At 43.8% G+C, this 15,364-nt stretch overlaps 1 protein-coding gene across 2 annotated transcripts in view; it reads right to left on the reverse strand.

The window, feature by feature from the left end:
* Nucleotides 1-585: 585 nt before the first annotated feature.
* ankrd50 (ankyrin repeat domain 50) overlaps nt 586-15,364 on the reverse strand; it is a 34,296-nt gene continuing 19,517 nt past the window's right edge. Inside the window, exons 4-5 of one of the 2 annotated variants that reach the window (XM_076738552.1) lie at nt 2,649-6,193; nt 586-2,345 (exon numbers count right to left, since the gene is read on the reverse strand). In XM_076738552.1, coding sequence (XP_076594667.1) covers nt 2,652-6,193 — 3,542 coding nt within the window. In that variant the 3' untranslated portion in view covers nt 586-2,345; nt 2,649-2,651. Of the gene's footprint in view, nt 6,194-15,364 lie in introns of both variants that reach the window. The other variant, XM_076738549.1, reaches the window with a different exon arrangement.

A 15,364-nucleotide genomic window follows, 5' to 3' on the forward strand; every position in this document is an offset into this window, starting at 1 on the left:
GCCTGCAGTGTCCTGGTTTGGCCCTCCACCATTAAATGACCAACACTGGGGTAGGTATTAACAGCATAGCCTGTGGTTTCGCAGCCTCAATGCAGGGGGGAAAACACTTCAGTGGATAAAAAATGCCTCGGGATTGAAAGGAAAAAAGAGTTAACAGAGACAGGAACGGATATCTGCGAGGAAAAAAGGAATTCACTGTAGTTTTGACCGTTTCTGGTTGCTGCAGTTCCCCTCTCAAACACCTATCTTGCTTTTTTTCTGGTTATTTTATCAGCTAGCTTCAAAAAATGCCAAAAAAAAGTCGATGGAGCATCAGTGCTAACACAACCTTTTCTGCCCCAGACATATCAATCATTCGGCCTTGAATTTAGAAATATTTGGCTCCTTGACTAAAAGACAAAGACGTGAAAAATTGCCCTCAGCACAGCTTCAGATACCAGACATCAATTTAAATGTCCTCCTGCCTCCGTAATGAGAAGGCCTTACACTGTCATAACATTCATTTATCGCATTCCTCAGTTCTGTGTATTTTGTTGATGTGCAGCCCCGTTTGTGTGTGAAGAAATGTGCAAAAGATTTGTTTTTCAGCAGTAAAGCAAATATGTTTATTAAGCACTTTAATATACATCAGAAAATTCCACTTCATATAATACAGGAATTCTTTTTAAATGAAAGTTGAATGTACATGGTAAGCTATTTACAATCCAATCACTGACAGTCAAATCAAAGATGACAGACAAAACACAGTCAAGACAAACAAGATAACTGCTTAATAAGACTATACAGTATGTTTCCAACACTGTTTCTAGACCTGATCCTGCCTTGAATCCTTCTATTGACCCTTCATGGTATACGTTTGAGCTACTGTAGTACTGAAGAGCTGAGAGCTTTCACTAGGGCTTATAAGTGTTTGTGCATGCGATAGGTTTCTACTCCCCCCAATCCCAGTTCTTGGCAAAAAATAGCTCACTGTTGACAATATGAAAAGCCTGCAAAAATATGACACAGTCTGTAAACGCTAACGCAGCTCCACACAGTTCATGAGAAACAGATGTTTCAGTTCCCTCAGCGTCACAGTCGAGCACCTCCTCCCCTCCATCTCCCGCGGGGTTAAGTCCTGTTGAACCGATACTCGGCGTCTCACAGGGAGAGGGTGGGACAGAGTTACGTTGTTTCAACTTTGGCTTTACAACTCGGCATTTCAAACAATATCATTCACAGCTATGAGTTGTCTTAATGGCTGAACCCCTTTGAGCCGTTTTGTGTCATGCCCCTGAAAAATCCAGCAGGAATTACTGGAAAGTAACCACATGACAAGAAGGAAACAAAGCTTGAATTTTGTTTCTTGCATTGCAGTAGGTTAAACATGTAACTCTTCAGACAAATGCAATTTTCTAAATCGCCGCTTTCACTTGAAATCGCTGCATTTAGCACCAAACTTTTGCTGACGGTACACAATGGGTTATTTAAATATTTTTATGCACACACAAAATAACAACACACAAGCAACTGAAAAATCCCATAGGGACAAAATGAACTTTTTTTTTTTTTTTTTTACATTTTCAGTGAACCTCCCTCTTTCTCAGATATTTGTAATAATACACAAACGCACGCACAAAGCCAACAAAACTGGGAGTCCAAAATAACTGCAGGCAACTTCTGAACACAGCACCATGGTAGAGCGTAATGCAACACAAAATGCAGCAAAAGTGGCTTTTTTCCAAAAATAAATATGCTTGTATATACTCGTGAAGTAAATTGCCATAGCTATTAACATGTTACACACAACAGAGGTTTAGCACACTGATCAAGGTTAACACAGATTATTTGGGGTCTCTAGAAAGGCAGACTATCAATGCGCTTAAATTCATACCATGGCATCACTTACTGTTATGTCCTGTGGTTTGTGACAATGTACTCAGTGGTACATTGCTGTCAGTGTGAAAAAGGAGACTGAACAAACACAATATAAAATAATAAAAAAGCATTGGTATGTTTCTCTCAAACAGTTACTTTGATAAAACATGGATGGGATACAAAGTGAATAGAACAAAAGCATGTCTGTCATTTTACTCTTTTAAAAGTGCATACACTGTTTATTAAATAGCATTACATTAAATTAAAATGATAGTTTGCATGAATACATGAAGAAGGCTGTAACAGATGTAGGCACATCGATGTATCAGTTCACATAAGCCTTAGGCAGCAATCAACAATCATCCCTAGGTATTATTTTGAGGTCTCCCACTGATGAAATAATTCTAGTATTTTTTTTTATGGAGATGAAAACAGTTGCTTTGGCACATTCCCTCCAATGTCAGCATGATGAGTGGCATTCAAGACATCTGAAACAGTATAGGAATGACTTGGGTTAATGTTTTGTTTGGGAGGAACAAGTCGGCTTATCCAGATTGAGGCATTCTTCATGCAAGTCTGATTAAATCCAACTAATGGTGGTTGTGTTGAGTGCAATCCAGTATCAACTAAAAGTCAGTTATTGGCCTCTATATTAGCCACTGTAAATGAACAGACAAGCCAAAGTCTTGCCTACGTGCTGTCACCCTGACCTTAATTTCAACTTTGAGACAAATGCTTGATGTATTTCAACAAGAGCACATACTGGAGGATTATTCTGAAACATCTCTTACCAGCTATAATGGAGTCTCCTTTTTGTAGTTAAACCCAGGGTCTGATCCTTCAATCTGCAGTTTCAGGGCTTGTTTAAGGCTTAGCTCGGTTTCCCCTATGGGATAGTTCTCTAGAACATCCTGGTGGCCTCTGTTCTGTACAGTCCGAGGAACTGATACCCTACTCAGGAAAACCTGATTACCCTGTAGATGATAGTTGGGGTTGGTCATGATGCCATTCCGTCTCTTCTCAGAACAGCTCTGCTGCTGGATAAAGAACTGATCTTGGCTTTGCCCCCTTTCCTGCCGAATTGAACCACCGATCATGATCTTGCAATGGGGATCCTTCACCGCAATGTTCGCTACTGATTTGTTGAGAGCAATCCTCTTGTCGAACTGAGTCATCTCGTACTCCAGAACCTGGCCTTGGGTTGATCCGCTGTTCTTGGCTTTTTTCTTGTCTCCCAGTGCTCCTTTGCCATTGGATGTCCCATTTCCGGTCTTACTTCCCTTTGTTGACTTAAGACTGGGTTTTAACTGAGACCAGTCAAAGTCACTGGATGGAGATGATGGCTGCTGACCAATGGACTTAGTCGTAGAGGAAGGGGACACAATAGACTGTCTGCTCCGGCTGCGAGGCAGTGAGTGCTGCTGGATTTGTTCAGTGAATGTCAGTCCATGAAAACTGTCAATCGGCACAGTCTGTGCTGTGGCTGTGGACGATGTGGTTCTCAAGGAGGAGTTTTTTGAACTCTTGAGGGAATTATTTGATAGGGAGGATTTCTGTCTATCTACTGTGGAATCAGGAGATTCTGATGGTGAACTGAAAGCATGGACAGGTCCATTGGGTAGACCACGTCCAGACGACTGCATATCTCCTGCCCCAGTGCTGCCAGAGCTGCTCGATTTGATGGTAAGGGACTGCATTTTACCAGTCACCGCCAATGGGGTTTTTTCCTCCATGGTGTGCACTGGGGATGGATTGCAGCCATTTAGAGTTGTGGCCCCATACTTTTCCAGAAGTTTTATGATCATTGAATGGCCACCCTTTGCTGCCACTCTCATTGCTGTGCGTCCAAACTGATCGGCGTGATTGGGGTCAGCACCATTTTCAAGGAGTATTTGCACAACATCAATGTGACCCTCTTGTGCAGCTATGCCTAGTGCTGTTGCTCCCTGGTTGCATGTATGATCCACATGTGTGCCATTCTCTATCAAAAACTGCACAACTTTTGTGTGTCCTTGCCATGCAGCAGACTGGAGGGCAGATCGCTTCTCATTGTCACAGGCATTCACATCAGCGTGATAGTTAATCAGCAGCCTCACCATTTCAACATGTCCTTGCCAGCAGGACACGTGGAGGGCCGTTCTACCCTCAGCGTCACAAGCTTCCACATTTGCTCCGTTTTCAAGGAAATACTCTGCCATAGCCAGCTGATTTTCAAGTGCCAATATGTAGAGTGTCGGGCGTCCATCTGCGTCTTTGTAATCTATGTCAGCACCGTGGCTCAGCAGCAGTTCAACAATGTCCCTGTGGCCTTCTAGTGCAGCCACCCTGAGAGCATTTCTCCCATCATATCCTCTCTCGTCAATGCATGACTTGTTTTCCAGAAGAATGTGCACACAGTCATAGTGCCCCTCTTGTGCAGCTAATATCAGCGGTATTCTACCATCATTATCAACCTCTGTACAACGAGCACCTTGCTCAATAAGGGCATCGCACACTTGCCGGTGGCCCTCAAATGAAGCCATGTGCAGCGGGGTCCAGCCTGCATCATCCCTGTGATTCTCGTCCAGACCTCTGTCCAGCAGAGTTCTGACCACCTCCACATTACCCTGAGCAGATGCAATGCTCAGCACAGTCCTTCCCTCACTGTCAATGCTATCCACAGCAGCACCCCAGAAAAGCAATGTGTTGACAACAGAGGCATGGCCCATTGATGCAGCAGCAAGAAGAGGAGTGCGACCATTGTTGTCTGTGTGATCCACATCAGCCCCTCCTTCCAAAAGAAGATCAACTACATCGACATGTCCTTCATAGCCAGCCACAAGGAGGGGAGTCATGCAGTCTTTATCACAGTGGTCAACCTCTGCTCCCCGGTCAATCAGAAGGCTCACAACAGAAGCGTGGCCTTTACTTGCAGGAACACAGAGAGCAGCGACTGAGAGGGCAGTCCTCCCATCCACATCTTCATGATTAACTTCAGCCCCATGGTCCAAGAGGTGCTCAACAATCTCTCTGTGTCCCATGTATGCTGCAGCAATGAGAGCTGTTCTTCCTTCATTGTCTGCCTTGTTGACCTCAGCCCCATGCTGAAGAAGGTTCAATACTATGTCTTCATGGCCTCCCCAAGCAGCAGCTCTCAAAGCAGTTCTACCATCCGCATCAGCACAGTCCACTTTGGCACCAGCATAAAGCAGGGCTGATACAACCTCTGAATGTCCACCCCAAGCTGCTGAGCGTAGGGCCGTCCATCCATCATGATCTGTGTGGTTTATGTTGGCCTCACAACCAATTAGGCAGTTGACCACTTTGGTATGGCCCTGCCTCGCAGCAAGAGTAAGTGCCGTTTGTCCATGGTTGTCTTCCAGCTCCATGTTTGCCCCTCTGGATATTAGTAAGTTGACCACATCAAGGTTCCCACTGTATGCGGCGTTGGCCAGCAGAGTTCTCCCACTGGAGTCATACTGGTTCACAGATGCCCCGTTGTCAAGTAATGTCCGTATCGAGTCCTCTCTTTCAAGGGCCTGTTGTACAATACATGACGCATGGTCGTCCTCATTGTTTACATGAGCTCCAGCTTTGACCAAAAGTTGCAAGACTTCCTGTTCTCTTGGTATAGAGGTGGTCAGAGAGTCTTTCGCAGGAGTTCCGTTCCAAACCATCCAAAGAGCCAGATTAAATGGCTCAATCTGCAGATTGGAATTGACCAGGTGCAGTGCAAATTCCTGCACTTCAAGTGGTTTGAGCTGCTTTGCCCGGCAAGTATAACTCATTGCCAACATCCTATGTCCCTCTGCTGCATTGCATAAGTACTTCTGGGTGCAATGCTTAACATCCAGTAGCCACTCTGCAAAACTGTAGTGAAAAAGGATTTTAGTGCTCCCAAGACCATCAACCAACAACTTGGAGAGAATGTCCATCTTTTTCTGAAACTCTTCCATAGTCAGTGTCATGTTTTTGGTCCAGACTGCATGGTACAGTTCCTTTACCGTGAGTGGCCTGCAAGTGGCCAGGATTACATTAAGGATGGGCTGGACTTTGGCAAACTGTTTTCTGACAAATAGTCTCTGGCAGAGCCACAGGTAGAGGCCATTGAGAGTGCCAGGGATGTCACGGATCTCACGAAGCATGATAAAGTTCTCCACCACACCATCCAGCACACGCTCCAGGTAGAGGAAACAGCCACTGCTTTTGATGTGGAGTTGGTTGAGCATCTCGGCTGTCTCCTTGGTCAGGTGCTGCCTCAGGGCCTCCTCCTGGTCCAACCTGTGGAGGATGTACTGTTGCACATCCTTTACGATGTAGGCCTTGCGCAGATCATCAAGGCTGATTTTGCGGAATCCTGAAAGAAAAGATATGGATATTAGAGAAGTCACCAAAAAAGGAACATCAAAATTAAGTTGGCTAGTATATGAAGAATATGAAAAGATGTAAGTAGTTGTTCATGAAGGGTAACATTACTCTCCCCACAGTGTGCCTTGGAGTCATTATCTTGAGTCTGACCTTGAGATCCTACCCAGTATCTACCCACTGATCTTGTACCTTTGGATAGTTAGAAAATTAAAGGTTGGCTTAACCCAAGACAAAGGATAATTAACAGTAAAGCCACGTTGTTAAAGAAAAACCTTTCAGAGGAATTGAGAGCATAACCCCTCTGGCTGCTAGAGGCAGATATGATCAGCAGGAGTTCACAATCAGTTCAGCCTATAAAGAACTAAGCAAAATAAAATCATGTCAAAGGTGCACTATATTGTGTCTGCTGCAAAGAGGCAATTTCAGCTATAATAATTTATAGTGTGCATGCAAGAGGATAAAAACAGCAAAATTTCGGTAAATACTGAAATAATTAATACATTATATTAATATAAACTTGTGCTGTTGCTTATCCGTGTGCTGCAACATCCAACTGTGTAAACACTCATCAAAAGAAAAACTACAAAAAGTAAAAGCAGCGGTCTTAGCAGAAAGCCTTAAAGAAATAACACAGAGAGTGATAACTATGTCTGAAAACCCCTAATACCCTGAGAAAAAAATACAATTCCTTTCAACACTAAAGTTGGGTTGCTTGGTCATTCAACCCATCTATTGACTGCAGAGGTTATTAGCGCCTAATCAGCAGGAGCAGATCTGTGGCTGAGGCTGAGGATGAACAAGAATCAAAATGGAGGAGTGCAAGGGAGACATCATTTCAATGCCTGTAGCACATCAGTGGTCTGTAAAACATTTCTCCAGTGCCTCACTTATTATCGTGCTACATGCTCCCAGCACAGACCTTTAGAAATCCTTCTGAAAAAAGAAATTATCACAGTGGGTCTTAATGAATGATCTTTAATGGGAATTCCTCTTCAAGATGTGGAAAAATGGCTCCATAATGGCCTCGGCTAATGGGTATTAAGTGAACTTTCCTCCACGTTAAAACAATCTGTTCATGGTCTGTGTGGCCACCAGCCCGAGGGCGAGGAGAGCATTTCTGCATACTTGTATTTACACTTCCCATGGCTCCAGAGGTTACTGGGACAGGAAAACACTGTCACCCGAGGCGCTCTCAGTGTTATTGACATACAGTATTTTACAATGACTAACAGGCCTCCAACTCTGAGGAAAGCAGTTGCATTCTTCTCCCTAAAAAGGTGCACTTACATGCCAGACTGCGCATGGACTCATTAACAGTGACCTTTTTAAAGTAAGGTAATTAAAGCTTTAATTTTAGGCATCTCATTATTGACTGAACCTTTTATGTACTGACAGGAAACTGGTCTGAAAAGAATCAACAACAAAATTTTGCACCAGCACTTTCATCTTTAACAGTTTGCTGTGATTGCTTTGATTATATAACACAAGTTTTCCCTGTACATAATGTGAATCAGACTCTGTCACCAAGCCTGAGGCAGCGCTCTGTTCATCTGATGCTATTGTGTGGGTAGAATAGGCTGTGAAATCTTACTCCACACAGGGCCAGTGCTCACCACACCTGGAAGCCAGATAACAAACCTGATGAGTTTAAGGAGAGTTCCCAAGCAGGTACTGACAGTTTGGACAACAGATCCTGGCAAACAGAAGGCGCGATGGGTTTTCTTTATCATCTGCTTCTGAGTTTGTTTAAGATAAGCACGCCTCCACCAACTGTGTCTCACAATGATCTTCTTCTACTTTGTCCTTGAGGCCTTACTTATGTTTGAAGCTGTGATAAAGTGATGAAATTAAGGCATTCACACCTCAGATACTGACAGAGTTTAATTACATTCTTTGATAGATGGCAGAAAGTACAAATGAAGCACTGATTTTAATTCTAATAAATCACACTTTTAGGTTGGACTTTGTTACAGGCACAAATCACCCACCATAAAATATTTTATGAGAGTTTCTAACCCCAGGCAATTAAAGGGTAAGTTTTTGGGATTTGTGACTTTACTGTAATAGCGATTATATATGAACAGACAGGTTCAGCCTCACAATCTAAACTGGAAGGAAACACATAAATATAAATGTAAAAACTCCACATGCTTGTTCTGAATATTCACGTCTACAGATGTAATTTAATGTGCAGCAAGGAGGCAGCTGTGCAATTGGTTTAAATTATTACAGCTGAAAAGTATCACTCCCCAGCATTATACCATATAACTGCCAAGTAAAAACTCAGTGACCCTAACCCACTTTCAGCCTGTCATTGTTTTCAGTGACTGTGTGCATTTTCCACCCTCCCTTCACCCTCTTTTCTGCGCCTGCACCAGCTCCCACTCCAGCCCTGGAGAAGTCACTGACATAAGAGACAGATACACAGTCAGCATGCATAGCAGCTATAGGTAAGTAAAAGCACTGACGCATTTCGACCTTTGACAACTAAAAACCATCAAAGATTCTGTGTAAATTCAAAACCTGTGCTCCAAAAACCTCTGATTTCTCATTGCGACAGCACCACGGGAAGAACTGCAATGCAATCATGCATTCTTTCAAGTTCATATCAAAAGACACAGAAACACTTGAAGGTACCTAATGATCCTAATGTGCAGTCCTGTTCTCAGTGTACTCACGGCTCCTCTGGCTCAAACTTCAAGCATTAATGATCAAATTTCAGGCAATCAGAGGATTTCTCACTCCTACTCCCATTATTTTCTCCAGCCTTTTGTTTCATGTCAGGTTCTTAATGGTCTTTTGTTTAGCTTGAAGGCCAAACTAGCTGGTGTACATGCTTCCTTCCCGTTTTATTGATATTTTTGAGCTCTGCTTTTCACGCTAATGCAGAATCACAAGTGCCTCAATCGACAAGCATAGTATCACGGTTTTATTTACAATTCATGTTGACAGACAGAGGCCGGTGTGATCTCCTGCCTGTGTGACTCCAGCGTCACAGACTGGTCCTCCTACTTTTCTACTGGACCCAATCCTTCTTTGGACATTTTGGGTTTGCTCCAGTTGGGACAGGAAACCCACTAGCTGAAAGGGGGGGAGAGGCCACTGAAGGGGAAAAACAAGGACCAAAAAGAAAGAAAAAAAAGAAGACTGTAGAGGACCAATAAGAAAAACTATTTTTCAAGCAGCTAGTGGCTTCAGCAAAGCGTGACATTTAATATTTTGTCTTGATGTAGATTGTTCTGTTCACACGGGGACTAAGAAAAACAGTGAGTGTGCATTACAGCCCAGTTCTGGAGATGTTACTCTATCATGAATATTTTCTCAGGGGAACAAAAGAAAAATGCTTCTGCGCTGTAGTTTATGATAAACAGTTTCTCCTACATTCCACGGTCGCTGACACACCAATTATGAAGATACAATGACTAGGAAGGCTGGAGGAGGGAGGAGGAGACAGAAATTTGACTGCAGTCACCATGAAATAAAGCACTTGCCTGGATTTAAAAAAAAAAAGTTTACAAGAAAAAATCTTTTTCTATATACAAGAAACAAAACAGCTCCAGTAAGAGTCCACCAGAAAAAGACCTCCTCTTTCAGTCGGAGGGGATGAGCTACAATTTCCACTTTAGTCATCAGCAGACATCACTTCACGAGGCTTGGATGTCAACTGTGAAGTCATGGCATTATTACTGCCCTAAACCTGCAGATAAAGCACTAAAAACAACCACAGGGGGAAAGTGGTCCAACCTGTATTTGATGACTGTGGTGTAACAGGAACTACTATTAAGTACTACACAAGAATGCAAGAACTTTCATTGGCTACAAATGTTCAAATGCCTTCCAAGAACCGCTTTTCTTTCCAAAAACTAACAGTCATGAAGGCCTAGGTTTTGCACCGTTAATAAGTGGGCTACACAAACTCTAGCTGGGTATTGTGTGTGTTCAGGCTTTTTATATGTGTGTGTGTGTGTGTGTGTGTGTGTGTGTGTGTGTGAGTGAGAGGATGGTTCAGAGTCTGAACAAAAGCGAGTGCTAAACAAGCAACAAATGACACATTCATCAGGGTGAGGGATGCAGCTCCCGAGTACAGGCCTCTGAGCCAGCTGCTGCTCGTTACAGAACTGGATACCAGCCACCGGAGACAGAGCCCGGCGTACAAAAGAGGGACTGTTTGCCTTCTAGATTAATTTTTCAGATGACAAACGAGGCCGCGTGTGTGCATGCGTGTCGAGAAATAAGAGGTCCGCGCTCATCAACCAGGATTTCAGAACGGCAGCGTCTCCGATTCGGCACGTTCTTTTGCGAGACACCATCTTAGGTCATCTGATCCATAAAGAAAACAGAAACCCAAGCCTCGCTGCCCTCTCCTCAGGCTCTCCAGTAAACCCGCGCTCGACAAACGTCTGTTCGACAGCTGCAGCGTTCCCGGCTCCAAAAAACACGAGAGCGCCAACCTCCTAAACACAAGTATGTGGATGAGAGTCAGCTCCAACGGTCTGCAAACAACAGTCCTTTGAAAAGAGTGCTGCTATTTAATCTCTGAAAAATCCTGGAGCGTTCCTCATTTGACTGCATACACTCTCTAATTTCTACTCTAACAGACGACTGGAGATAACACTTTCTACTTTATCTTGGATAAATGTGGCTTATTCACAAGCGAGAAAAGACAAAGGCAGGCACTGAGAAGCTTCGACTCTAATGGGGCGCTAATTCAACTGTGCAGAGATAACTGTTGCAGGAGAACAACATTTCAGATTAGCAGCTTCATTTTAGGTGAACTGTATGTTTCCTGCCATGCTACACGACCACCAGGTGAGACGCTGAAATGATTACACTTAAACAATTAATTCTTGTTACGCTACAGGCAGAGCACATGAAAACGCTCCTGTCCAAACACGCCTCTCTTTCAAACGGGATGTGAGAGGGTTTCCAGTCAAACCTGTTGTGTGCGACTGAACGTTGCTGCCGAGGCGGGGGGGTGGAGCAAACAGGAACACATTGAACACACTGAAGCCCTTTTCACACATGGAATACTTAGCACCGCCGCCTCCATCTATCCATTAAAGTGGCGGCATTTGGTCAATCACATGCTGGTGATTTTTCAACACTGTGTTCAGACGTGACGGGAGAGAGAGAGAAAACAGCTGTGAGATTAAAAAGTTATGATAGCTCTCACCGGCCGCATCACTGATGGACTTTAAAACTTACTTTGCCGCTGGGGCCTTAATTAATGACCACTGTGACTGCGAGGGATGCTCGCCCACGCTTCAAACAGTGAAACCACTGAAACGTTTTCACATCATTTTAATCATATAATGTACTGATGGCGAGGTCTGCTGCCCGCTTTATTCTATCTGAAAGCACACAAGCGCTGACTGACAGGCTGATAAATTGGGACCGTTGTTCATTCATGCAGTTGCCATGAATGAACATTGGAAATACATGAAGAGACTGTTGGTTAGATCATTATTGTAAGAGGGTTGCTTTAACTGCACGGGGAGAAATCGTTTTTACAGACTGACCTGATGTGAGAGGATTGATCTCCTCAGTGCTTTAAAATTGCCTCCTTTATTAAACTGATTTTGTGCATAAGAGACGATGATTAAGATGACGAATGTATTAAACAATCTCTCTCTCCCTGCATGTTTCACCTCGTGCTGCTGCAGCGCTAATCCAACAGCATTCATGTCAAACTTGAAACTGATGCAGAAATGTTACCAGTCTGACCTTGTAGGACTGTTGTTGGGACGTTAATGCGAGCAGGGTGTTATTCAGACGTGAGGCCGACATGTTAAATTGCCGCCAGATTAACGTGAGAGGTGCATGTCTGAATGAGGCTTTAAAGCACGGCTCAGCTTTAGAGGTATCAATCAAACCACCTGCACACAGAATAATATATCAGTCATATGAGCATCTGAGCAGAACGCACCAGGAAAAGTTTCTTCTCTGACAGCCAAAGAAGAAAAGTTACCGTACACATGGCTTTGAATGACAGGATCTCATTAAGATGCTGACAAAAGACAGAGTCGTAAGGCTGCACCTGGTCACGTGTGTGCCTTCACTCAGTGCATCCCATAATGGATACCTACTCTAAAGAGAGTTGTCACTTTATGCTGTATCATAGAGCTTCTTGCAGCTGCACAGATGACTGGAAACTTCATCCAAGTGAAGAAATTCCAAAAAGAAAACTGAAATAACTGCGTGTTGAGCCAGAAATCCACAGATCAAACAGGACCGGGATCAAACAGAAGCAGCGTGATTCAAACCGTCCACTAACACTTTCTGTAATCAGGGGGAAAAAAAAGAGCTTCTACAGTCAGTAATTCCTCTTTTCATACCACGTGGTACTTTTCATTTCTTCCCTGAAGTTGAAAAGGTTATATATCTAAAAGGTTCCATGATCCTCGTACCATAAAACAAAACATTCCCACTTGTCGATCTCAGCTCTTGTGCTGCTGGGAGTTCGCTGCCCCACACAGGATCAAATTTCCTCAATCGCTGCCCGTGTTTTTGTTCATCATTACACCGGCTGACCTCCCGGCGACCTCATTTAGCCCTACCAGCACATGTTTCCATTCACCTGCGCAAGAAACGGCTCAGTCGAGCACGTCAATCGTGTTTTATTGGCCATCGAGTCAAACAAGCCATTATCTGCTATCAGCATGCAGTGCCAGGAAGGTCTGGAAGCATTTTAGAAAGATCTCACAGGGAAATGTCCAGACAACAGTTCCAGCACGAGGAAAGCTGTGGCAGCTTGCTGTGGAATCAGGTACTTGCAAAGTCATCCTTGGCATGCAGGTCAAGAGGCAGTGTGGTATAAAAATCCCCCGTCTTTACTTTAGAGGCCTTGAGCCCTGCAGCTAAACCAGCCGAAAACACGCCAGGAATTCCACTGCATTTATTCTAACTAAGGACAAATTAAGACTTAATTTAAAAGCCCTTCAATTAAGGCAAAAACTGACAAGTCGTGCTCTGTACGAGAGCCTTGAAAAAATAAAAAATCTCAAGTCTATAAAAATTTGGCAGGGGCACGCCGCATACCAAAGGGCATCACCTCGGGAAGAAAGAGGCCAGTCGGTTCGTCCGCCATGTTCAGAATCATGTTACTGCAGTGCAGCACCCAAGGTGTTACAGATACAGACACGGTAGACCTGTAATTTGCCCGGCTGTCAGACTGCATGGTGGTAAATTACAGTATTCAGCGAGGATTATGGTCTTCAGCTCATCCAAAGTGAGGCTCAACATGCAGCCTCACAGACGACAACTCATACATGAATATGGACATAAATCAGCTTGTCTGTGTAAGCCAATTCCAAGAAGGGGAGGGGGTGGGGGGTGGGGGGCTAATTAAATATGTCGTCCTTGCTCTTGTAACCCAGGCATCCAGGCACAGAGACGATCAATACTGAAAGCTCTAAGAGGAGAGGACAGAGAGGGCTTTTATTATGTTTTGGTAGCATGAGGCATTTGTCGAATGCACTCTTTGGTTTAGTGCTTTGCAATTTAGTCTGAGGCCAAAGCGTGTTGGACTTGTTTTAAAGTTCTTTTAAGTATTAAATAAAGACTTCTTAATTTTGAGCTCAAAGAGCGCCTTGGAGCACTTTCCCCTTCCAGCCCCGAAAATTGTTCTTGGCATCTAATCTCTCATAAAACTTTAGAATTTTATTTCATAGTTAAGTTTCAAATTCATCTGTTGCCTTCGCACAAACACACATCCAACGACCTAAATGATGCCACAAAATGTCATTTACTGGGGAGTCAGCGAGCAGAGCCATCTTTGTCTCTCTTCGGGGAGCATTCCACAGCCCAGAAGAAATAAACCATCCTCGCTGCTTTACGACTGTGTTTGTGTTGTCAGTCGGCCAGGAGATCTCGCGGTCCCTCCTCTGAGGTCTCGCATTTGACCAAATAGAAAGTATACAAAAAAGGGGAGACGTTAAGAGTTTCGTTGACCTTTTTTTTTTTTTGCGGAGGAACTGCCGTGTCGGATTCACGCTCGGGCCTCTGGACAAAGGGCCGCTCAGAGAGGTGGAGGAGGGCGCATACTTTGAACAGGGCTGCTCTTTTGGTTTCTGATCATTGGTGGTAAATCACTTCTGTCTCTCGGCGGGTTGGCTAAAGAAAGCTCCATTCACGGCGGGGCAGAGTGGAGGTGGAAGATGTGGTTCGGGTCCTTGCCAGGGTGGGCTACCCTCTCTCCAAAGACACGCAAATACAGGAAACAAAAACACAGACCCACCCCAGGGTCATATAATATCCTGAAAGTCGCTGTGGAATTTGTAACGGCTTATCTTTACACTGACGGCTATGGAAGAAGAGCTGCTGCCAAAAAAAAAAAAAAAAAAACTCAGAACATGAAGAAATGTGTCATTTTAGGAAGGAAATGAGTAAAGGCCCCATCAAAATGCCTCACAGGATGAGTGTCTTCTGAAAGTGGCCACATGCTCCTGCAGCATTCCTCAGACTGAGCCTGGAATATAACCGTCTTAATTACAGCTGTGATTCATAACAAACAGGGGCTTTTACGTGTGGTTTTGTATGTGTGTGTGTGTATATGTGTGGCTTTATTCCAAGTTTCTAGCTGGCACAACCCACAACGCCTGCCAAGTGCCCCCTGCGACCAACTGGAAGAACTAATAGTAAAATTGGGACCAGAATGAAAATAATAATGTATTTTATGATAGTGGAAATCAATCTAATTGAAGTTGCTGTAACACTGCACAGCAGGAATGTGGTTGTTTAAGGGAAGCTATTATCTTTCATGGCTCCAGTAGCACACTGATACTATATTATTATAACTACTGGCACTGCAGTTGACAAATCCATGCCTTCTCCATCTTTCCTCATCCCTCGCTCATGTTGGCTTTTTCCTCAAAATCCTAAGTACAGCTTGCACGAGGTTTTGCTTTGTGTTTCCTTTAAACTGGGCTGTATCATTGTCATCTGCCTCCTCCTGTATTCATGCATTAGTCACAACATGGGAGGAGAGACTTCAGTGGCAACAGCTCAGATCTTCTTCCACGTGAATTTTACCTCTACAAAGGCTGCATTTTGAGAAAATTGATTTTATAAGAGATAAAGGAACACATCAAGTCTTGTTTCTCCTGTTTTTGGGTAGATATACTGCTGAATATGTGCGATCAAACATCAGTTAAAAGAGCTG

The sequence above is a fragment of the Chaetodon auriga genome, chromosome 9, assembly GCF_051107435.1.
Source record: "Chaetodon auriga isolate fChaAug3 chromosome 9, fChaAug3.hap1, whole genome shotgun sequence".
Taxonomy (NCBI): Eukaryota; Metazoa; Chordata; class Actinopteri; order Chaetodontiformes; family Chaetodontidae; genus Chaetodon; species Chaetodon auriga.